Raw genomic sequence first — 25,783 nt, forward strand, 5'->3', positions numbered from 1 at the left:
AGGAAGTGGGCCACACACAAAATTCTCTTGGAGGTTAGAAAATGCTTGGACATGGGATTTTTTTCTTGCTTGGGAAAGTGAGTTTGAGAAATGAGAGAGAGAGGGTTGTAAAGAGAGAGAGAGAGAGACGGGTGATGGAGTGATGGATGTGGTGAGTGATAGGTGTGTAAGAACTTTTTGACTTTAGGGGCAGATGGTGTAAGAAGGGTATGGGGTGTGTGAGAACATTTTGACTTATGGGGTTGCCTGGGGATGGGTGTGAGGTGATGTGTACTTGACATGTACTTGACCATTGATGAGATTGATTGATTAACTGAGGTGACATGTTGTAGATATTCTCTTGGGTTTTGCAATGCGCGACGTTTTCCTCGCACTGAACACGAGCCCGCATCTCCCGGCCTAGGTATCGCTTTGGCGCACGAGACGTGGTATCGGAATCGCGGCGATAACGCGGTCGCTAGGGTACAAGTCTCCGCTTGATAGGACTCCGCTTAGGATCGTGCGCAAACATCAGATAAAGGTCAAAGGTTGTCGAAATTCGACCGAAAAGATCACGGAAGCGTACGGAACGGTACAGTCTAAGATACGGGTCTTACATTATCCTTACTAAATAAAAGTTTATAAGAGAAAATAACACATCAATGGATTAAAGTAATGCGAGAATGCAACATATTTTTAAAAAGCATACAAGAGTCAAAGTGAATTACACCAACACACTCAATATTCAAGTTATCCAACAGGAGGCCACTTTGAACAATACAAAGAATATGCAAGTAAAAGCAGTGAAGAAGAAGCCCTTGAGTGTTTTTTTTTTTTTAATCAACTTTTTTTATAAGTGATATGGCTAAACCCGAAGCAAAAAGGATAGACCCAAATAACAAAAGTCTACCACAAGTAAAAATACAAAATCTCATAAAGAGGAAAATTCAATAAAGAAGAAGAGGAATAAAAGAAAACTCAAATTGGAATAAGAGAATTCAAATAGAATAGAGGGTTACTTAGATGAATAAGAATTCTCAAATTAATTTCTTTCTCCTCCTTTCTCTCCCCATTTATTATTTTCTCTCTTTATAATTTTACCACAATTACGCCTTAACACCAACAAGAATTTCATGTTGAGAACTCTATCTAATCGCTAAATCACTCTTTCTTAAATCATCTTTGTTGTTGTTTTTTATTTGAAAAAAGCCTCACTGACTCCACTTTACACGTGAGTGTCACACATGTGTAGTCTTCTTTAAAATTTCCTAGATATGCCTTTTCTTTTCCTTATCTATATATATATATATATATATATATATATATATATATATATATATATATATATTCCACTTTGATGCTTGTAAAAAAATTCACCCTAAGCATCCATTTTGGTGAGGTACACCGTGGTGTTTGTAGGAAATCAACTCCGTCCATCTGTTTTGATATATAACATTGGGCTAAGGGCCATGCGATGAGGAAGATCTAAATCTTAAGTGGGCTGCACAACGTGATGAAGTGGGCAGGGAGATGCCTACTGTTGAAACCTTCTAAGAGACCTCCTTTGTTTCATCTTTCTTTTTTTATATGTAATAAATTATTTTATTATATTACCTTTAAATGCTGGAAATGTCTAGCGGCATATGCCTTTAATTTCTCTTATATGTACATATATATATATTATTTAATTAAGTTTATTGTTTACAACCCCAAGTATAGGGTTGCCATGTAGTAATAACTCGGGAGTTCGAGATCATTCCACAGGGATCCCAGGATCAGAACCTGCCTTAGGAGCCGAGAATAAGGTACTACAGATGCTGTTGCAGCTAGAACAGGTTATTGGGTTCCTTGTGAGTCCGGTTATCGAGTTTAGGGCGTGATACGTTTGCAATTAAAACTGAGTCAAATTAGACAAGTTGGATACGACTCGAGCAAGTCGTCCAGATCACCCAACCCTTTCATATAGGCTGGGCCCAGCTTATACCTGACTCAACCCTTCCATATAGGCTGGGCCGGTCTGGGCTCACTAATTTTAAGTGGGGTTTAAAATTTCTAAATGTTGATGGGTTTGATGAGACTAGAAGGGGCAAACATGGATCTTAAACAACACTATCCAAATTGCTGGCCTAAAATCATACATACCGGAGGATCTTAATCGTAAGATGGATGCAGACATGGCAGTGCTGCCCTATAACTCTCCATTTGTTGACCACCCATTGGACGGTTAGGATTGCCTGATCATTATGTTGGCCAGAGGGTCACATGATTGGCATGCTCAGGATTGAACTACATGCGTATAAGATGCATATTGCATTGCCTCTTGCCACAATTCAGTAAATGGCAGCGAACATTCGCCTCAATCAAGTCCACAACGGTTTAGTAAATGGTGGCAAACACACATCATGTTGATCTTTGTACAGCTTCTGTTAGGGCTTGCAATGAGATGTGCTCTCAGGTTGGAACAGGCCTTGGACCCATAATCAGACTGGTCCATTCAGTGGGTCGATGGGCCATTACCCGAAATTTCCACTGATTGGACAACCACATCAAGTAGCTACAGTTCAACCGTTTGGTGGCCCGTGTAATAGTGCAACGCATGGGCGACGCTTGAGGGTCCCAGCAGCGAGCTGCTGTGGTGGGCTATGATGCCGTCTTAAAATGTGGGACCCTCAAGCGATTTGGGGCTATGATGCCGTCTTAAAATGTGGGACCCAGTGGGGCGACATATTGTGCTGAACCTATGGCGCGATGTAAGGAAAAAAACGAACTCCTCCGTTCCTCCAGAGAACCGAATGCTTCGGGTCTGATCTGTCTCTGCGTCGCGAATTGCGTGTTAACCGATCATGAGCTCGCAAATCTCTGTCTCTTCTTCCCCTCCTCACCATGCCATGACTCGCAACCCTATCATCATACGCCATCATCATCGATGCCATCATCACCACCGTCCTCTGATGCGAACCCCAGCGGCATTGGGAATTCCGACGGTCCGGATCCAACTCCACCTCCGGAGGCCCCAATAACCAAATGCAAGCTGAAGAAGATCCCTCCCATCCCCGTTCGCCGCCGCAGCACTGCTAGAAAAGAAGGGAAACAAGAAAAAGAGGAGGATGAGGACGACGAGGACGACGATGACGATGATGACAACAGTGAAACGGATGGCCAGGATCTTCCCTCCCCGATCGGGGCCTCCTCCCTCGGCCTCAACCACATCAGAACGCGATCCGGCCCTTCGCCGCTCCACCGCCTTGCTCCTGAGCCCGAGGAATCAAAGATCAAGATCAAAGATGGGGATGCCAGTAAAGAACCCCACCCGGCGCGGCCCGCATTGTATCTTCCCCTCCACGCCTCGCTCCTGTCAGGACCAGGTACGATTCCGTGTGGTCGCGATTCTCTCTTGCGTGCTGACACTGACAATTTGGTGACCGCACGGCTTCTGTGGGGCCTTGCCCCGCCACTGGGCCCCACGGAATGCGTGGCCGAGGGCGGCTTGTTGATCAGCTAGGCTTGAGTCCCTTCAATCTGAGAATGTTCTGTTGGGTCTCTCCTCATCAAGTGAACCCAAGTGGGCCTCACCAATCGGAGATGTGCCACACCATTTGGATGGGCACGCGCCGAGCGTGTGGGTGCTTACCTCATCAGGTGAACTGAAGTGGGCCCAGCTGTCCACAATGCGCGATGGTTTGCGTGACTTTGCATGAGTGCTGATGTTAGCTCTCACCAAATATGGTGAACCCAAGTGGGGCCCAACGATCCTCAATGAGTGGTTTGGATGGCCATGCATGAGTGCCATGGTGCGAGGAGGATGCGCACCATGGATTGTTGCATGGGCTTCCTTTTTTTTTCCCCCCTGTAAAAGTGGGTTTTTTAATCACCTTCCCCAAAGGGCATTTTCGATGCTCTGTTGAACTGAATCGAATAATTCGATGAAGGGCTCGATTTGGAAGTTGTAAATGGAAGTAAATTGGAAATGGAATTGGAGGTAAATGAATTGGCTAACTCAATTGTGTTTGGATAGAGTAAATGAAATGCATTTGAAATCCAAATATTTTGTTTGAATGGGAGTAAATGGAAGGAATTGGAATGTATTGGAATTTTTCAATATATTTACAAGAACATATATGATATCCCAAATTAACTTTAATATATCAAATCAGTGTATAAATGTGATATTTAACTGAATGATTATACATTATAATAAAATACATTTACATATTTGTTTAGCATAATACACAAATTAGTTAATATACATCATAAATAAAATACATTTACATATTTGTAAATAATGTTTATATGATATTCCAAATTAACTGAATGATTATATATACATTATAATAAATATTAGTAAATAATGTTTTAGACTTTATAAAAAAATAAATAAAATACATTTACATATTTGTTTAGCATAATACATTAATAGTTATAGATAAGTATTTATTTACAATAATTAATATGTATAATGTATTTTTATGATCATATATGCATATGTTAGTATAGAAAAACTTATGTTAAATGATATATATATATATATATATATATATATAGAGTCATGCTCCCCTGCGCACCTACGCACATGCGCACCTTTGCACATGTGTCATGGGTGTCTAATCTGAACGGTCCATGTGACGCGGAATCCCATGAAACCGCATGTGACAAATTTTCACCCTGATCTAAAATTCTGGTGGGCCATATCAAAGAGAAATGCAAATCAAGGGAGGAAACTGTTTTCATTTTTCATGGCCCATCAAAGTTTTAGATCAAAGTAAAACTTGGTCCTAGGGGGTTTCACGAGGTGCTGCTTCACATGAACGGTTCAGATTTTGGATCCATATCACCTATGATGGGTTCTCAAAAAAGTTCGTATGTAGTACGTACGAACTGGTTCCTATATCGTTTGTGTATATATATATATATATATATATATATATATATATATATATATATATATATATATATATATATATATATATATATATAGTATAATACATTGTAAATATTAGTTAATATACATCAATTATATGATAGTGTGTTGGCATACAATTTATTTTATATACAGTTTAAGTGATATACGTAATTTGAATGATTTAAGTAACATATGTATTATTACAATTGATTATAAAATTATTTTGTATCATGATATATGCATACAATTATATCACATTTAAAATAAATTTTTATGTTACCAAGTTAAGATAGTATAGAGTGTAAATGTTCACATAAATCGAGATTGTATTTATACTAAGTAAGGTTCTCATGGTACAGAAAAGTACAGGGTGTTACAATTTCCTCCCCTTCATCCAGGCTCATGTGACTTTATTAATTGATTAGATGGTAAATAAACACTACGGAAACAATAGGGTGTGTCTAATAAGTTTTTAATGGTAGAGTGTACAATCATTGCTATTTCTTAAAGTATGGTCCACCTGAGATTTGTATCTCTTCATTTTTGGGATCATGACATCAAATGATCTGGGAAAAAGGATGGACGTTGTGGATATAAAATACATATATCAAGGTGGTTCCACAGTAAGGGCCGCATAGTCTTGGGTGAGGTCGAAGTCTCACCTAATTTGCTCCTGGGATGATAGTAGGATAAACCCCAAGATAGCTCGACCAACGAGCTAGAGTATTTTACAGTTAATTTTTCCATTTTCACCATCTCTTTGAGGTTAAAAGATCATATGGATAGTATTATGGGGAAAATTGAACTGACCAACCATACGAGACGTGGTGAAAAACCGACAGAGCAACCTACTCGAGCCACCAATATATCTACTACCAGGAAAGCTGAGCTGGGCTTCGATGGACTCACTTCCCGAGCTAAACTGGTCAAGCTCAGAACTCGATAACAAGATTCATCAATCGACCTAAGCATCTTGACCGAGCTGTCTAATCAACCTTGATGTCGGAATAAAAATGTCCGGAGAGAATCTCGCATCGTACTAGGATATGATCGATCTGACGAAATCCTAACTGAAAATCATGCCAATCAAGGCAGAATTAGAGGCATTCTCAGAAGCAGATCCCTACTCCAATACAACCCCTTCCAGTGTATCTAAAAGATCGACTAAGATGCAGACTGCCTAGCGAACTTACATATATATATATATATATATATTTGTTTTAGGTAAAAGGTACGTCCAAAAATCCCGGTTCTAACCATACTACCTAACTTAGGCATTGGAGTATCTACCATCGTGATCAATGCTCCTATTATTCATTGTTTTTCTATTGGTATAAGTATTAGTAGTCTACTTGTAGAGCCACGGGTTAAACGGGTTGAAGCGTTAACAGATATGATTATCTAACGGGTACGATCTTTGTTACATAAGCCATAAGCTATCCACGATAAGGACCAATGAATGGACGGACCTGAATGATATGTAACCTTGTCTAATTTAGTGTTTGCCTCATGGCTGTACCAAAATTCGGTGCTCCCGCTCAACCATACATTCGCTCTCGACGAATGTAGACGTCTCGGGTAGTTAGGTTTTCCCGCCACGGGCAACGTTAAGAATAACGAACCGAACGCTCAAGTTGGTTTTGTACAGCGATGGGGATGGCGAGGGATTATTGGATCCTCCAGCTGAGGAAATGTACGGTGTGAAAAGTTTAGCAAAAAACTGATGGATGGGATTGTCTAATTGGTTGATTTTTTGAAAGGTAAAGCGTCTGTTATAGGGCCCAGTAGATGGATGGACCTGATTGATATATCGCACTTGGGCGTGTACTGTGGAAAGAGATTAGAACTCTTTAAAAATATATTAGAACTCTTCGATCACTTTGAATTTTATTTGATAATCTATGTAGATTTTGTACTACGATTTGGACGGCTTAGTTTGAGTTAGTTATGCCGCGTGTGCTATTTCTAAGTGCCTGCCTATCAACCATCACAGGCTGCCAGAGTATTAAGCAACTCCTACTTTATTCTGCTCTAATGTACCGCAAGTTCGATTTGCGTATGTCGTGATTAAGTATCTCTAACTCGTCTCGCCCCATTGGGGCCCACATGATAAGACATTATGATGATCGATATTGTCCATCTCGTCTATAACGTTATAAATAACTTTATCAAGAATAATCCCAAGCTTTGATTTTTCGAGTTGAACATGAGCCATTGAAAAAACTTCTCTCCAATGTCCTCAATCCATGTACTCATAGAGATAGTTAGATTCGAACAATTAGAACCGTTTCATTAAAATGGATCGTAAAAATAGCGTTAGATGATGGACGGTCGGGCTATGATGCTGTCTTAAAATGTGGGACCTAGTGGGGCGACATATTGTGCTGAACCTATGGCGCGACGTAAGGAAAAAAAACGAACTCCTCCGTTCCTCCAGAGAACCGAATGCTTCGGGTCTGATTTGTCTCTGCGTTGTGAATTGCGTGTCAACCGATCATGAGCTCGCAAATCTCTGTCTCTTCTTCCCCTCCTCACTATGCCATGACTCACAACCCTATCATCATACACCATCATCATCATCATCATCGATGCCATCATCACCATCGTCCTCTGATGCGAACCCCAACGGCATTGAGAATTCCGACAGTCCGGATCCAACTCCACCTCCGGAGGCCCCAAGAACCAAATGCAAGCTAAAGAAGATCCCTCCCATCCCCGTTCGCCGCCGCAGCACTGCTAGAAAAGAAGGGAAACAAGAAAAAGAGGACGATGAGGATGACGAGGATGACGATGACGATGATGACAATAGTGAAACGGATGGCCAGGATCTTCCCTCCTCGATCGGGGCCTCCTCCCTCGGCCTCAACCACATCAGAACGCGATCCGGCCCTTCGCCTCTCCACCGCCTTGCTCCTGAGTCCGAGGAATCAAAGATCAAGATCAAGATCAAAGATGGGGATGCCAGTAAAGAACCCCACCCGGTGCGGCCCGCATTGTATCTTCCACTTCACGCCTCGCTCCTGTCAGGACCAGGTACGATTCCGTGCCCTTCCGATTCTCTCTTGCGTGCTGACACTAACAATTTGGTGACCGCACGGCTTTTGTGGGGCCTTGCCTTGCCACTGGGCCCCACGGAATGCGTGGCTGAGGGCGGCTTGTTGATCAGCTAGGCTTGAGTTCCTTCAATCTGAGCATGTTCTGTTGGGTCTCTCCTCATCAAGTGAACTCAAGTGGGCCCCACCAATCGGAGATGTGCCACACCATTTGGATAGGCACGCGCCGAGGGTGTGGGTGCTCACCTCATCAGGGCCTGTTTGGGCATTTGCGTTAGGGTGGATTAAATGGGATGGAATTGGGCTGACAGCAGCATTTATGATAGACAGTGGATTGGCTGGGATAGAAGTATACACCTCCATCCCAAGATGGATCCGACATTATGTTTGGAATTCATGGGATTCCTTTCATCCCATAGGATACCACGGTGGGGCTGTTTGGTTTGCCCATGGGATACAATATATGGTAAAAACTAAGATGAGCTTTATCAACGGTCCACGGTCACTACTCAATATCATCATTGGGGATTGTTGGATGGGCCTCATTTTTGGACATAGTCACATTCAAGGTGGGGCCTATCTGATGTCCGCCTTGGATTCGCCTCTTGATCCTATTTAAAATCTCTAAAATTCGCCTCTTGATCCCATCTCTTTCCGGTGGGGTGGCCCACCTGAGTTTTAGATCTGACTGATCATTGGGCCCAAGCGCTAAGATGAGGCGTTGCAACTGGTGTAGGAAGCAGATGTCAGAAAAACATCATGGTGGGCCCACAAAAAAAAATCGTGATTTTTTTGGACTTTCTACTCTCAGTAGAATTTCCAACAAAGGAAATCGCCCTTTATTACAATTACAAATTCCAAAAATGGCGAAATATCATGAAAAATAGTGCATTAGACGCACCCCAAAAAACGCAAAAAAACAGGAAAAAAAAAACACAAACCTACAATATAGTAATATCACGATTTCACCGAATCGTGATTTATCGGAATTCTATTTCTTTCTTTCTTCTTCGCTCGTTTGAAAAGGCTACGGAGATTTGGGTAGAGAGCATCGGTTTATATGGAGTGAAACAGCGAGAACGATGCGAAACCGTCAAGCAGCTTCTGAAAAGAGGCGGTTTGCTGATTCCACACGCGTGTGGTAGCTATGCCCATTTACACGCCCACACACGTGCTAACATAGGATATGTGTACAAGATCAGATCTTTCCATCAGGTGAAATGCACTGTTTAGATATACTTCGAAGAAGTTCATACTAATTCACAGATAAGGTGGGCCACGGATTACAAAACAAATGGACGGCTAAGAAAAGTTCCTTTTGTACATTGTGACCCAGCTGAGTGTTGCTACCTGAGAAGATCTGGGCATTATTAGCAACCACATGGAGAGCTCTGATCTTTCACATGCACTGCATATTGGCACGTGTCTGCCTTTAGATGAACTGCGCATAGATGAAACAAATACATCATGGTGGGGCTCACGGAGCACCGACCACTAGCCATTGGCCAGTGGCAGGGTGAGTCCCCATTGAACGTGTGTATATGGGATCTGAATAACAGGTGGGTCCCACAATAGATCACCTATACAAATGCTCAAGTGCATGAAAAGGATAAACGCCGACCGTCCGATTCTTTGAATACGCGTGACTTGACTGATGGTTGGTTGGAATACGTTTTTGCATAGATGATCTGGAAGGTGGATTCCTCATGATTTACGGTTTCGATAACCAAATTACATAGCAGGTCCGCACGTGTGTCCGCGTGTAGAAGCGCGTGTAGGTATAGCAAACCTCTGTTGAAAATGCTTGACAGCTTGAGCAATGGCGAAATAGAAGTAAACCTCCGAATCCCGCCCGCGGGATTGTCCGAATCCCGCCCGAATCCTGCGCCTCTGACAGAGGACGTTGGAAGTGTAAACTGGGACGGTGGCTCGGTTGCCCAAACATACGTGGGATGGAATAGGGGAGGATTTTACAATCCTACCCCTCGTAAACCACCCTAACACAAATGCCCAAACATGCCCTCAGGTGAACTGAAGTGGGCCCAGCTGTCCACAATGCGCGATGGTTTGCATGACTTTGCATGAGTGCTGATGTTAGCTCTCAACAAATAAGGTGAACCCAAGTGGGGCCCAACAATCCTTAATGAGTGGTTTGGATGGCCATGCATGTTTGCCATGGTGCGAGGAGGATGTGCACCATGGATTGTTGCATGAGCTTCCTTTTTTCGCCCCTGTAAAAGTGGGTTTTTTAATCACCTTCCCCAAAGGGCATTTTCGATGCTCTGTTGAACTGAATCAAATAATTCAATTAAGGGCTTGATTTGGAAGTTGTAAATGAAACTAAATTGGAAATGGAATTGGAGGTAAATGACTTGGCTAACTGATAGGGACATCACGCGCACACGCGCACTCATGTCGCCCCCCCTACGCACGTACGTATGTAGAAGGAAGACCCCACCATCGATCTGGCTAGATGACGACGTCCAGGGAGGGCCTCTTAGCTAGAAGTCAAGTTTTGGTTCAGAAAAGTGGCCCGATAGTAAAGAAAAGCCCACCATGGGATCTCATGATCGTGGCCCCCTCATCGAATTGATTTTATATTTTAGGTTTTGTTTATTATTATTATTTAGAATATCGTGAACGCTTTAGATTTCCTTGTTTGATTTTTATTTTAGTTTACTTCATCGCCAAGTAATAGGTGTCACACATGGTGTGAGTTTTTGGGTATAGGGTTCTCCCTATAAATAGGCACCCCTTGTAGTTCTTATCATTCATTGAAGTTAATAAAAAATTCCTGCTTTATTTTTCTGTTCTCTTTGTGAGTTGTGGAAGAATTCAAAAGTGGGTGCGAAGCCCTCCCTTTTCGAAGGGCTAACTATCGTGGTGCGAAGCCACATCGATCCCAATTCACCCCCATCTTCTATCATCTTTTTTTTCCATCTTCCCCCACCATCCGTACTTCGAATTTGTCTTTTTGTTGCATCAGATTTCTTCATTACAGCAGGTTTCCAGATTTCGGCCCGCAGGCGAGCTAAAACTTCGACGGAACACCACGCACAAACCGTACATCGGATCGAGCTGAGATTTGGGGGTTTTGGAGTCCATCCCTGGCCGAGCAGGGCCAAGGTAAACTTTTTTCTGAATAGTGGGCCCTACACGTGCGGCTGGGATCACACGCACTTTCGTCTGGGCCATTATTGCTGTCCACACGCGGGATCATCTTTTGGCTCAGGTTTTTATCCTCTTTTATCCTCTCATAGCCGTTTTTCATGAATTTTAACCCTAGATTACATGATCCCTAATTGATTTGCCCCTTTTTATCACCTTAGGGTTCCTTGAATTGGAATTAGGGAATCCCTTGGATTAGGGACTGATTTTTATGCATGAGTAGTTGATTTTATTTCTCTTTGACATCGTTTCGTTTATAATTTTTATTGGTCCAGTCCTAGCCTGTGTCGGCTTGGACCCGCATAGATTCCCCTTTCTAATTGAATGTTTGGATTTTCATGTGGGATGTGGAATTTGTGTGATTGTTTCTGAATTGGTAGGATCTAAGCCTAAAATCTTGCATATCATATTTAATTTTCCATGTCCTGCATCAAATTTGGTATCAGAGCCTCGGGTTCTTGTAGGGGAATTCATTACATGTTTAGGGTTTAGTTGTTTATGTCCATTATGCATCAATTCTCATCATATATGGCTGTTTAGAGGTCCATAAACCCTAAAACAAGCTGCTGAAATTTTCTGTTATCCCCTTATTTGAATTATTTTAGAAATTAACTTAGTTTTCTATTTCTAGGTTTAGAAACTTTCCTTTTCTGTTTTTTATAAACTAATTTTTTAGAAACTTTGTTAATATGTTTTTAGAAACTAATTTCCTTCCCTTTTTCTTTTTTAGAAATTAGTTTACTTTCCTTTATTTTTAGAAACTTTCCTTTTTCTTTTTCTTTAGAAACCAGGTTGTTTTTTTTCTTTAAAAACTAAGTTGTTTTTTTTAGAAACTTTTCTAATTTGTTTTTTTTAGAAGCTTTCCTAATATGTTTCTTTAGAAACTTTCCTTTTTCGTTTTTTAGAAACTAAGTCGATTCTTTTTTTTTAAAAATAAAAATAAAAATCTCTTATATTTTGACAACTATATTGCTGAATTTTGGTTGGCACCCTACACTAAACATGGAACAATTGCAAGAGTCACTAAACAAGTGGTCCCAGAAGTTGGAGTTTATAATTAAGCGCTTGGAAATGGACCAATGCTTTGAGCAACTTGATGAACGCATTGCCCAACTAAAGACCATCGCCAGGACAAACCCCACCATTGGGGTAGATGTCCAATCTCAGGCAGGTGGCCTGAAGGATAGACCAATGAATGGAGTTGGCTAAGGAATCAGTTATGGGCGTGCGCCCGTGTACCCACCCCATGAGGGACATCAAGACCACTATTTTGAAGGGTACAACATGTGCAGCCTTGTGACTGGAGAGAGTGTACCAGATGTTAGTGTAGAGTTACCCACTAAGGTCATTCCAGTAGTGGATGAGTTTCGTGATGTTTGTCCTGATGATCTACCGGATGAGTCCCCTAGGAGGGATATAGAGCACACTAAAACATGGGACACTGTAATACCTACAACCGAGTTTACGTTGAATAATTTTATTGATAGGTCCACAAGTTTAAGTCCTCGTGAAGTCGTTACTGATTATAAACCTAGGAAACTTATTGATCTTGTCCCTATGTCACTGTCCCATAGGCCGTCAGAGTCTGCAGAGTCTTTTGCGCATCACATTCATTCATGGCATCAAGAAATCAGGCAAAAGATCATGACTAATAATGAACATTGTACATTTTCTACAGACCAGTATAAATGTTTCAAAGGATTCAATATTGGGGACTCTGTAATGGTCTGCATCAGGCCCGAGCGGTATCCTTCGAGGGCCGTTCGTAAGTTACACGCGTGTAATGCTGGACCCGTTAAAATTATAAAACGAAACGGTCTCAATGTGTATGAGGAAGATCTTCCACCTTCCATGGAAATTAGTTTCACATCCGATGTGGAGGATTTAATTACTTTTCAGGGGACCACTGATACTTTGTCCGGCACTTTGCCCACCCATCCTGATTCTCCATATTTATCCCTTGAACCATGACCCCTTCCCAACCCATTTTCCCAGCCTCTACCTCCCATATCTACTTTTCCTAACCTTTCTTCCCAGCCTCTACCTCTCATACCTACCCTTCCCGACCCATTTTCCCAGCCTTTATGTCCCATACCTACCCGTCCCGACCCATTTTCTCAGCCTCTACCTCCCATATCTACCCTTCCCAATCCATTTTTTCAGCCTCTACGTCCCATACCTACCCGTCCCGACCCATGTTCCTAGCCTCTACCTCCCATACTTACCCGTCCCGACCCATCTTCCCAGCCTCTACTTCCCATACCTATCCTTCCCGACTCATTTTCTCAGCCTCTATCTCCCATACTTAACCTTCACACACTCAAAAAGGAAATAGAGGATATCTTGTACCATTAGATAGTTTCAACGTCGGACGACGGGTTTCAGTAGTACGTGGTTAAATGGAAGTCACACCCAGCTTCAGACAGCATGTGGCTCACTGATAAGGAGATTCAGAGACTTGATCCTGACATCCTGGAGCGGTTCAGGAGTTTTATTTCGCCAGTGCCGAAATCTTTGCAGTCGGGGAGAATTGATTAAGACATCACGCGCACACGCGCACTCATGTCGCCCCCTACGCACGTACATATGTAGAAGGAAGACCCCACCATCGATCTGGCTAGATGACGACGTCCAGGGAGGGCCTCCTAGTTAGAAGTTAAGTTTTGGTTCAGAAAAGAGGCCCGATAGTCAAGAAAAGCCCACCATGGGATCTCATGATCATGACCCACTCGTCGGATTGGTTTTATATTTTAGGTTTTGCTTATTGTTATTATTTAGAACATCGTGAACGCTTTAGATTTCCTTGTTTGATTTTTATTTTAGTTTACTTCATCGCCAAATAATAGGTGTCGCACATGGTGTGAGTTTTTGGATATAGGGTTTTCCCTATAAATAGGCACCTTTTGTAGTTCTTTTCATTCATTGAAGTTAATAAAAAATTTCTGCTTTATTTTTTTGCTTTCTTCGTGAGTTGTGGAAGAATTCAAAAGTGGGTGCGAAGCCCTCCATTTTCGAAGGGCTAACTACCGTGGTGCGAAGCCACATCGATCCCAATTCACCCCCATATTCCATCATCATTTTTTTCCATCTTCCCCCACCATCCGTACTTTGAATTTGTCCTTTTGTTGCATCAGATTTCTTCATTACAGCAGGTTTCCAGATTTCGGCCTGTAGGCGAGCTAAAACTTTGACGGAGCACCATGCACAAACCGTACATCGGATCGAGCTGAGATTTGGGGGTTTTGGAGTCCATCCCTGGCCAACCAGGGCCAAGGTAACCTTTTTCTGAATAGTGGGCCCCACACACGTGCGGCCGGGATCACACGCACGTCCGTCTGGGCCATTGTTGCTGTCAACACGCGGGATCATCTTTTAGCTCAGGTTTTTATCATCTTTTATCCTCTCATAGCCATTTTTCATGAATCTTAACCCTAGATTAAATGATCCCTTTTTATCACCTTAGGGTTCCTTGAATTGGAATTAGGGAATCCCTTGGATTAGGGACTGATTTTTATGCGTGAGTAGTTGATTTTATTTCCCTTTGACATCGTTTGGTTTATAATTTTTATTGGTCCAGTCCTAGCCTGTGTCGGCTTGGACCCGCATAGATTCCCCTTTTTAATTGAATGTTTGGATTTTCATGTGAGACGTGGAATTTGTGTGATTGTTTCTGAATTGGTAGGATCTAAGCTTGAAATCTTGCATATCATATTTAATTTTCCATGTCCTGCATCACTAACTCAATTGTGTTTGGATGGAGTAAATGAAATGCATTTGAAGTCGAAATATTCTGTTTGAATGGGAGTAAATGGAAGGAATTGGAATGCATTGGAATTTTTCAATATATTTACAAGAACATATACGATATCCCAAATTAACTTTAATATATCAAATCAGTGTATAAATGTGATATTTAACTGAATGATTATAATAAGCCCATTGAAATATATACTTTAGCCAAAAGAGAAAATTTTGATACCTATCAAGCAATTTTCAAATCATTATATTGATGTGATTTTAGTGTTGCAGACAATAATTAAATTGTTTTGGAGTATCATTATACAATGGACCCAACCCAAAGGCATTTCCCCCCATTTACTTCCAAATCCCCTCTTCCATTTGCAACCCCAATTACTCCCATTTTGTTTCATTTCCATGCATTTACTCTCATCAAACAGACCTCAAATGTCATTTACCTCTATTTACACCCAATTCCCCCCATGTAGCTCCATTTACTCCCATCTAAACCGCCCTTTGGTACACGAAACCTAAAGGATCATTTTTTTTTAACCTCTTGCTTCCAAACGTTTCTAACTCCTTCTACTACTAATTTCGACCAACCTTAGCTAGGTATTTTAGAAAAACACATTATATTATGATTTTATCTATCCGATTTTTCAGAAATTCGTCAAAAATAGGTATTTATACGCTGTTTTAATGATGTCATATAATGTGTTAATCATAGTAGGTGTGCATTTTACAGATTTGGGGTGACATTTAATAATTTTTTTGTTAACCACGAAAAAAGTTTTTAATGGTTGTTTTGCTGTTTTTATCATGCCATATGATTTTTTTGCATATTTTGTGTGCCATTTTATATTTTTTAATATTTTTTTCTATTTACCATTTACTTTTTTTGAAAATTCGAAAAACCATTTTTAAATTATTTTGATGTGTTAATCATAGTAGCATGTTAATGTGCATTTTATTTTCAGTTTATTTTGGCCCTTTTTTGAAAATTCGAAAAATCATTTTTAATGATTCTTTTGCTGTTTTAAACTCATATGATGTGTTAATCATAGTAGAACAAGCATTTTACAGATTTGGGGTGCATTTTATATTTTTTAATATTTTTTCAAGTGTTTCGGCCCTTTTTTGAAAATTCGAAAAATCATTTTTAATTTCCTGTTTTAATGATGCCATTTAGAACATGTTAATGTGCATTTTACATATTTGGGGTCCCATTTAGCCCTTTTTTGAAAATTCGAAAAATCATTTTTAATGATTCTTTTGCTGTTTTAAACCATGTGATGTGTTAATCATAGTAGAACATGTTAATGTGCATTACAGATTTGGTTTTAATTTTATATTTTTTTCATTTTGAATTTTTTTTCAATCATCTCCATGCATTTACTCTCATCAAACAGACCTCAAATGATACAACTTCTCACATTTATGTTCCTCATATTTATTTAAATGTCATTTACCTCTATTTACACCCAATTCCCCCCATGTAGCTCCATTTACTCCCATCTAAACCGCCCTTAAGTAACTACTTCAATTTATGATGGTGATCATGAGGATCTTTGGGTCTTTGACCCAAGGACATGTGTGGACTACTTGGGTTTTCCTTGTACAAGTGGGGCCCATGTTTCAGCAATTGAGAACGGTATTCTGTTTGGATGCACCATGGATGAGGCAACCAAGGTTGAGCATTTCTGGGTTGAATGTGGATCATTGCTGTATTTCTTTTCTCAATGGCCTGTTTTTAGGCCACTAATTGAAGGTTAGAATTATCCTATTAAGAAGATTATTCAGGCATGGTCCATCCACCATGGGTCCCTACAATCGTGTGGACTGGATCATGGATGCCAGGTTCACCAAAAAGAGCCTGTACTGCATACCAGAGACACTTGTATTGGTACGTAATACATTCAAGTTCATCGAATCACAAATGTTGTTTCAATAGGCAATGGTGCATGGTGCACACATTCACATATCTACAGGGATGTACACAAACCGAGCTAGCTCGGTTAGCTCGCTTGACTCGACTCGTAAAAGCTCAATTCGTCTCGGTTCGAAGCTGAGTTCGAGCTGATTTTTTGAGCTCGAAAATGAGTTCGAGCCGAGTTCGAGCAGGCCCCAGCTCGACTCAACTCGGATCGAATCCAGCTCGAATCGAACTTGGATCGAACCAGTTCGGTGACTCGGTTACTTTGCCATTGATGTTGCTCACCAACTGTTTGATAAAATGTCTTAACGAAATGTGGCTGGTGGCAAGGAAGGTTTGGCTGGTGGTTTTTATGTTACCACTCATTGTTGAACTTCTACTTCCCTCAACTGCTCATATTAGGTGGGCTGCACGTGTACATTGAATGTAGAGCAATGGCAAGTTTTTTTTTTTTCCCCCATACCTCCCATTCTTTTCCTACTGGAGCGGCCCACTTTATAAGTGGGTCAACCCGATTTTTATTTATTATTATCTCAGCAGTGGGGTCACCTTAAACTTGCCACGTTGGCAAGCTTGCCGCATGTAAAGGTCCAACCTCCTTACAAGCTTCCAAAGCTCTCTCTCTCTTCCCCCTTGGCTTTTGAAAGAGTTGGCGAATCTCAACCGTATCAGCCACCAAAGAAGTCGCATAAAAAGAACGATAAACAAAGCCATGCACGTCTCATGCTCTGGCCTGGTGAGTCGAGTCGAGTAACTCAGTTGAGTTTTTTGAAATCTTGAGTTATTCTAAATCTTGAACACAGGGAGTGGGTGAGGTGAGTCAAATCGAGTGTTAGAGAGTCGAATGGAAACAAATAACTTTTTTCTCTTTGTTTTTCTTGGTTTTTATGATACTTAGAAGATGTCTGATAAAATACCTGTAAAACCATTGCTTTTGTTTGTAAAACAGTGGGATTTTGAAGTTGCAGCTCAGGTGTTTGCGGAAATGCCTCAATGGCGAACTCGGCCCGAGCTGCTGACCGAATCGAGCCGAGCTGGCCAGTCAGGCTCGAGGACTGAGCCGAGCCAAGTTGAGCTGGCCTCAGCTCGACTCGGTTCGACTCGATGTACACCCCTACATATCTATAACATACGGAACCAATCCTATGTTAGCATATACCTGGTCTTGTTGGCAAGTAGCGTGCTGCATAAGAGTTTCATCAGGTTACCTGGTTACCATGGGTTGGGTTTAGGCAATGGGTAGGGTTCAGGCCAGGTTGGGGTCAGCCCAAGCCTGACCCATTTACTAAGCAGGCCAAGAATTCTTGCCCAAACCTGACCTGACCTACTTAAAAATTCATCAAACCTGACCTGACCAAACCCAATCCATTCAATTGTACCTGACCCAACCTGCCATGAACTAACTCAGGTTTAAAAATGGAATATGACACTAAGGCTATGCACAACCTAGCCCAAACATTGGATTGGTTCATACATATAAAAAAGCTGTAATTTATTTTGTTTCAGGTTTTGGGTTTGGGGAGTCAGGCCATTTGGCTCAACCCATTTATAACTTATATGGGGGGTGCGGGTTGGGTTGGGTCAGGTATGGTTCAACCCAAGCCCAACCCATTTAAACAGGTCATATTTTTAGCCCAAGCTCGATGCTACCCATTTAGCTTGGCCCAAACCCACCTCAAAAGTGGTTGGTTTAGTTGACCCACAGGCTGACCCACCCCATTGCCACCGCTAACTGTGTGTCTATCATGACAAACTGAAAATGGAGTAGACCGTGGTCGAGAACCGTATAATTCCTTTGACAACCAACCCTTAGTTTCAAGGCCATGCAATTTTTGTGCCCCATGTCAGGACTCGGAGTTCTGTATTTTTATTTTTATTTTTTGCAATGTTTGCCTGTAGAAGTGTAGTAGTTTGAGAAATGGAATTCAGAAGGAAAGTATAGAGGATGAGTTTGATAAACTATTGTCTTATCTGTAGTGTTTGAATCTCATTGCCTTTTGAGTGGTCTGAGGCAAAACTGTCACGAGCAAAGATGCTAAACTAATATGCTGCAAGGGCATCATCCTCTCTCAATTGATCAATTTATGTTTATTCATAATTCTTATAGGATTTTCTAATTTGTTCATTCTAAAAAAAAAGGAAAAGAAAAGAGGATTTTGTAATTTGTTGCTGTCAATTTGTTTTCTGTGATATGAAGCATTTTATGTTTGCTGGGGAAATGTGAAGTAGGACTATCTTTGACTATTTGATTGTCAATCTATCACATTTATATTTTACACTAGAAACAACTAGTTGCACATTTGCGAATGTTTATTTAGAGTTTTCTCTTTCACTTTTAAACAGATAGGGGAGAAACAAATTTGTCATGGCTTGCTTAAATGCTGTTGGGGTTTGTTGTGAACACTGGGTCAATCATATATTTAACTATAGTGCTGATTGTTTTGAAGGACAATGCACAGGGAAAAAGAGTGCATGGGCTCAGTCCAAATCCCTTAAGGGCCGATTATTGCCCCATCCAGAGATTGAGGTAGTGATCTTGTCTAGCCATCTATTGTAATTGAGCAAAACAGGCTATATCTTCCCATGGCAGACTTCTTTTTGTCACTTGCATCTCGGTCCATAGTTTCTCATCATGATATTGGTCCCATACACTCATTTGGTTCTCATGAATGTAACTTTGTAGTATTGTCTTGCAGGGTCATCATGTCACCTATGATGTTGCAAAGGGAATCCAGTCTCCACGTTTTCAGGCCATATTGAGGGTTACAAGTGGCCGCAGGAAGAGAACTGCTGACGTCAAGAGCTTTTCTCATGAGCTAAATTCTAAAGGAGTACGCCCTTTTCCAATTTGGAAGCCTCGTGGATTGAACCATCTAGAGGTAATGTCCAGTATATACCATATTTTCAATTTATTTGATTGCATATTTCTTCAAATTCCATTAGGACATGTTTGGATACATGGAATCCAACAGAAAAGAAAGGAAAAGCAATAATTATCCAATGATGATTTCCATGAGAACTATGAAAACATGAATCCTAATTTTGAGTTCTTGTTTGGATTGCAAGAAAATCCCATATTCCTCTCACAATACTCAACTAGTTTCTTGTGCCAAGAATCTAAAATATGGAAAGGTGTAATGGTTGCTGGGTGGAATCCGCCCATTTTTTTGCTATCCAAACAACACAAATTCTTACATCAAAGGAAAACCCTTTTCCTTTTCCATTGTTTGGCATGGAGTCCATGGTGTCCAAATATGTCCTTAGCAATCTTGCTCCCATTTATCAGACAAAGTTCAATGTATTTTACTCGTTGACAGTGGATTCTTACTCTTGTGTCACAGTTCTTACGAGAGTATTTTCTCACTCCATCTTTGTAGCTATTGCTATATTTTGTGCAAGTAATGGATTTTATGCTGATTAGATGCGTTTCTTGCAGGAGCTCATGGTAATTATTAGGTCAAAGTTTCAGTGCTTAAAAGAAGAAGTTAATTCGGATTTAGCTTGTTTTGCCGGAGACTTGATTGGCATACTTGAAAAAAATGCAGAGGTTCATCCCGAGTGGAAAGAAACTTTGGAAGATTTGTTGGTTGTAGCCCGACTTTGTGCTACGATGTCTCCTACTGATTTCTGGTCCAAATGTGAGATAATTGTTCAAAAATTAGATGATCGCCGTCAAGAGCTGCCGACAGGGACCTTGAAGCAACTCCATGCACGCATTCTTTTCATCCTTACTCGATGCACCCGTCTGATACAGTTCTATAAGGAGGGCATCTTAACCGAGGATGAGCACATTCTTGGACTTCATCAACTTAGTGATTTGGGAGTCTATCCAGAACCATGTTTTGGAGGTGAACACCAGGGCATAAAAAAGTCAACAAACAGTAAGGATTCGAAAGAAAAACCCACATGGAAGTCCCATGGGCAGGAAGAAGCAGAAGGTGACACTGCTAGAAGTACTGATTCATCAGCAAGTAGAGAACGCATATCTTCTTGGAAGAAACTCCCATCCCCAGCTGAAATGAGTCAGAAGAAAAAAGGCCATGACACAAATGATGCCGCCTCTAAAAAGAGACTGGATAAAATGAAAACGGATTCACATGAACATACTGAAAACCCAAATGCTCCAGAATGCCCTTCTGAAGGCTTAGTAAATCCATCAGATACTTTGTCAGTTCCCCAAAAAGTTTCTTCTGGTTACTGTGGAGGTCAGCAGAATATATCTGATGAGCATTCAATTATTTGTCGAATTTGTGAGGTTGAAATTCCAACTGTACACGTGGAAGATCACTCCAGAGTCTGTACAATTGCTGATAGATGTGACATAAAGGGTTTAAGCATTAACCAGCGGCTTCTGAGGGTTGCTGAATCTCTTGAGAAGATCCTGCAATCCTGTACACCGAAAAGCTCAGACTCGGAAGGAATAGGAAGTCCTGAGATTGCAAGGGCATCTACTTCAAGTATAGCTGAATCTTCTGATGGCACATCTCCAAAGCCAAGTAATTTGTCTCGTGGATTTTCTGGAGATATGATCGACTGCCTTCCAGAAGTTGATAATTCTTTAATCATGAACGATTTGAAGGGTTTGCCATCCATGTCATGTAAAACAAGTAGTGTCCTGATGCCAGATCAGCTCATGTCTTCATCATCAACAGAAAGCATTACTTCGCAGTATCCACAGTCTACATCCACACCTCGGTCTAACTACATCAACTTGCTATTGAGTGAGAGGACTTCAATAATAGACCATGAAAACTTTCAACAGGTATCTTCATCTCATAGTTGTAAGTAGCCTTGTTTACTTGGTTTCAGAGTGTCATCTTTTCGCCATGCAGACAATCAGTGAGCATGTAAAGTTACTGCTAAACAGAATGACAGATTTGACTACCCCGTGGAGAAGTTAAGCTGTTGAATTGTTTAGTCAAAATATGGTAGACATCAATCTGGTACTTCTTGATTAGTCCATATAAACTTTAGATACGATAGTTATTTCTCTAGTTCATCCACTGGTTGGCATGAAGAATAATGAATGAAAGTGTGGCCAGCATCTATCATCATGAATTTGGGTCCTGACCAAAGTGCTAAAACATGGAGTGGTTACTCCCTTATGAGGGTGAAATGGCTGTATCACTATATTGGCCAAAGTGTTTTTTTTTTTTTTTTTAAGACACAGGGTGTCCCCGCCCCTTTTGAGGTGAGACTATTCCCTGCGGATACACGCAATCATCCACAACCACGTGTATTGGGTAATGCCAAGGAGGGGAGTCGAACCCACACCTATAGGGAGCAAACCCACGGTGATGGCTGCTCGCCCAAACCTCGTTGGGTTTGTTATGTGTGTGTATTCAATAAGACCAAATCAAACAAATCTTGCTAGATTTGTGTTCGATTTGGGTATATTTGCATCAATTTTTTTATTTGTTTTTCGACTGTCACTGTTTTATTTATTTTTTACAATTTTAATTTTAATTCTGGCAATTTTTTATTCTTTAAATGTTTTTTAAATTGATGCATTAGTAACTTTACAGTGGTTTTGATTTATTTATTTTTAAAAATAATTTTGGTCACTTCTGGCAATTTTCTGACTATTTTTGGGATGAATAGTGAACTGATCACTCTTAATCTGATTTCCCTCCCCCCCCCCCTCCCTTAAATTTCTTGAGGGAAGTGTTGTATAATTGCTTACAGATGTGAGTTGGATGAATTCCACAGATTGCACGGATTTCTAGCTGTTTTCAGGGCCGTTCAAGTATATCCAAAATTGGTTGACATCATTTATCCGAATTTTATTTTAAAATTTTTTCCTCCAATATCTTGAAGAATTTGAGAAATTTTTAAGTGAAAGAAGCTTTGAGAAAGATGAAGTCAGGAAAAGCCCTCAACCAGATGGTATACTAGTAGAGGATTTGAAGTGCATGTGAGATAGTAGCTTATTTTTGTTGATAGAGTTATTAAAAAAGAGTGGAAGATTGAAGAAAATGCCAGACAAATGGAGGAAAGTACAGTGGTACCTATTGATAAGTATAGAGGAGACATAGAGCTGTGCTAACTATCGTGGGATTAAAATTCATTCTACGGAAGTTTATGTGAGTGATTGAGCAAAGATTAAGGCATGAGATGAATGCATTCAAAAATTAGTTTGAATTCGTGCAAGGAAGGTTGACCATTGAAGGTATTTTCCTACTTAGACATTTGATGGAGAAACGTAGGGAGAGGAGGAAGGGTCTCCAAATGGTCGTCTTTGTTGACTTAGAGAAATGCTTCAAGGCTAAGTACTCAACAGGGTCCTTTAGAGAGTTAATTTGGTGAGTGTTGGGAAGAAAAGAGTTTCAAGAGGACATATTGACATGATCAAGCATATGTATGAGCAAGTAGTAACAAATGTGAGGACCGCTAGTGCAGAGACTAGTGAGTTTCCCATTATTATATGCTTGCACTAGGGGTTGACATTGAGCTTGAATCCTTCTGCATTGGTTATGGACAATTTAAGCAGAATTTTTAGGAAAAAGTCTTGTGGAGTATATTATTTGTAGATGATGTAGTTTTGATTGACCAGGCAAGGAAGGGGTAAACAAAAAGCTAGAATTATAGAGTAATGCTTTAGAATATGAAGGTTTTAAAATTAGTCAGACTAAAACAAGTAGGGAGGGGTGAGATGGGGAGAGAGAGGTGAAGAGGAGGGAGAAAGAGAAGAAGGGAAAAAAAAGAAAGACGGAGGATGGATTGGAGTAATACTGGAGTAGTTAGTCCCAATGTTTTAAATATCGACGATATTGGCCAATATATCCCATGATATTTCTTATATCCCACCTATACGATACGAAACTCATACGTAGTACCGATATATCCCACATGTTCGATCTTGTGAGCATCTTCAATTTTCGATCCTTTTTTTTTTTGTTGAAATTATGTTAAATCAATGTCAAATGGTTGCATATCCATTGGTTCTTCATGTTTGCATGAAAAATCATGGACTTGGAGCTTTGATTTCGATATCCATTGGTTCTTCACATTTTATTTTATTTTTAAAATTTCCTTCAACCAACTGTCAATTGAGACTAATTTCGAAGTATTTAGGAGTATTTGATGAAATGATCATCACATACACCATAATTTTGAAATTTGAGCTTAGGTGGTCCGCTTTGGGGGAAATTGGGGAAATTCAAATATTTCCTAATTTCTCCCAAATTGCTTGCAATGTTGCACTCCAAACATGAAATCAAGCATGTATGAGGGCTGATCGGCTGATTTGTTGAGTCATTGTCAATTTTCGAAAAATAAAAATAATTTTAAATTATAAATTAATAAAAAAATATTATTATTATTATTATTTTTCGAAATTTCCCTTCAACTAGTTGTTAATTGAGACTAATTTTGAAGTATTTTGGAGTGTTTGATGAAATGATCATCACGTACACTCTAAATGTTATGCATTCAATTTGAATATGGTTGCATTAGTTTAGTCAGACAATGCATAACTTAGGACCCTATACAAAGGAAACCTATTATGTGCACTTCTTTTTTGAGATGTTATGATTTAAAAGTGTGTATGAAGGTATTTTTAAACAATCCTTGAAGTTTCATTGAAAAGATCAACCATTCCCCCAATGTTTCCCAAAAAGTGCGATAAATTTCCCAATACAAACGATATATCCCGTGCGATAACCGATACGTATCTGTATCCCAAGGATGCGATACGTAACACGATACTGATATTTCAAACGCTGGTTAGTCCCAATAGATTGACACTCTTCCTTAAATATTAATGGGTATATTGTACACTTATACCATAGAAAAAGGTAAACACACACAAGGGACAAAAAGGAGACAAAAATACATAGATTCCTCTACACTCCCCCTCAACTTGGAGCATAGATATTGATCATGACCAATTTGGAAGACAGGCAAGTGATGTTAACCAATCCCATTGGTTTAAAATTTGCAACTTAATCATCCAACTTCAAATAGGACATGCAAACATATTGCGACGCCACCTTTTCCCATATAAAATGGCAATAACCTTGATGTGCTTTGGTGCATTCACGGTAAACCTGGTTAAGGGAGATGTGGATACCAACATGATTACCACAATTAAGAGCCATGGGAGAAGAAATTGGAAAACCCAACTTGGTGAACAAGGTCTTCTACTGAAATAGTTCATAGAAACCATGACCCCTAACCTGATATTCAGTTAGCACTAGAGTGGGCCACCGCAACCAACTTATTTTCCATGTCATGAGAATCTCCCCAACCAGGGTGTAGTAACCAGAGGTAGACCTACGATCAGAAGATCCTGCCCAATCCACATTGGTATAAGCCTCAATATGAAGATGATCATGCTTAGGTAGAGAATACCACGCCTTGGAGATCCTTTGAGAAATTTCAAAATGCTATCAACAACATCTAAGTGATAGGTACAAGGGGCATGCATGAACTGACTCACAATGTTGATGGCATAACAATATTAAGATGAGTAATGGTCAAATGGATTAGTTTGTCGACTAGGCGTTGATACACATGCCCAACATCAGGAAGAGTCTGGCCGTTATCATATTGGAGATGGTGATTTTGTTCAATAGAGTATCCATTGGCCGAGCACCAAGAAGCCCACAGTATCAAAGAAGGTCAAGAGTATACTTCCGTTGGGAGATCATAATGTTGTGCAGAGATCAGGCAACCCTAGTTCCCAACAAATAGCAAAAACGGTCAAGGTCTTTAATGTCAAACTCTATGCCAAGAGGTGATTTCAATTACTATATAGCTACAACATCATCTCCCATGGCAATAGTATCATCTGCATAGACAATGACAATAGAAGGATCCATAGAATGCTTGATTAAGTGTATGATCGACATTACTTTGAGAATAGCCAAACTTTTCTAGTGCATGATGAAAGCGCTCAAACCAGGCCATGGTATTGCTTAAGAAAATAGATTGCCTTGTGAAGTTTACACAGAGATCCACACGCCATAGTTGGGAGAAAGCCAAGAGTAGGAGACATGTACACTTCTTCAT

General features: G+C 40.4%; 1 protein-coding gene across 12 annotated transcripts in view; it reads left to right on the top strand.

Moving 5' to 3' along the window:
• The first annotated feature begins 2,746 nt into the window (after positions 1-2,746).
• The window catches only part of LOC131251126 (probable serine/threonine protein kinase IRE), a 77,642-nt gene continuing 54,605 nt past the window's right edge, over positions 2,747-25,783 (top strand). For 8 of the 12 annotated variants that reach the window (XR_009173595.1, XR_009173594.1, XM_058251650.1 and 5 more), the window contains exons 1-4: positions 7,362-7,912; positions 19,219-19,298; positions 19,468-19,650; positions 20,208-21,533. Coding sequence is in view for 10 of the 12 variants with exons in the window: in XM_058251650.1 (XP_058107633.1) it covers positions 7,468-7,912; positions 19,219-19,298; positions 19,468-19,650; positions 20,208-21,533 (2,034 nt within the window). In the remaining 2 variants the exon portion in view is untranslated. Of the gene's footprint in view, positions 3,345-7,361; positions 7,913-17,869; positions 18,352-18,404; positions 19,299-19,467; positions 19,651-20,207; positions 21,534-25,783 lie in introns of those variants that run through there. The other 4 variants (XM_058251651.1, XM_058251653.1, XM_058251652.1 and 1 more) reach the window with 4 other exon arrangements.

The sequence above is a fragment of the Magnolia sinica genome, chromosome 7, assembly GCF_029962835.1.
Source record: "Magnolia sinica isolate HGM2019 chromosome 7, MsV1, whole genome shotgun sequence".
In the NCBI taxonomy this organism is placed as follows: domain Eukaryota; kingdom Viridiplantae; phylum Streptophyta; class Magnoliopsida; order Magnoliales; family Magnoliaceae; genus Magnolia; species Magnolia sinica.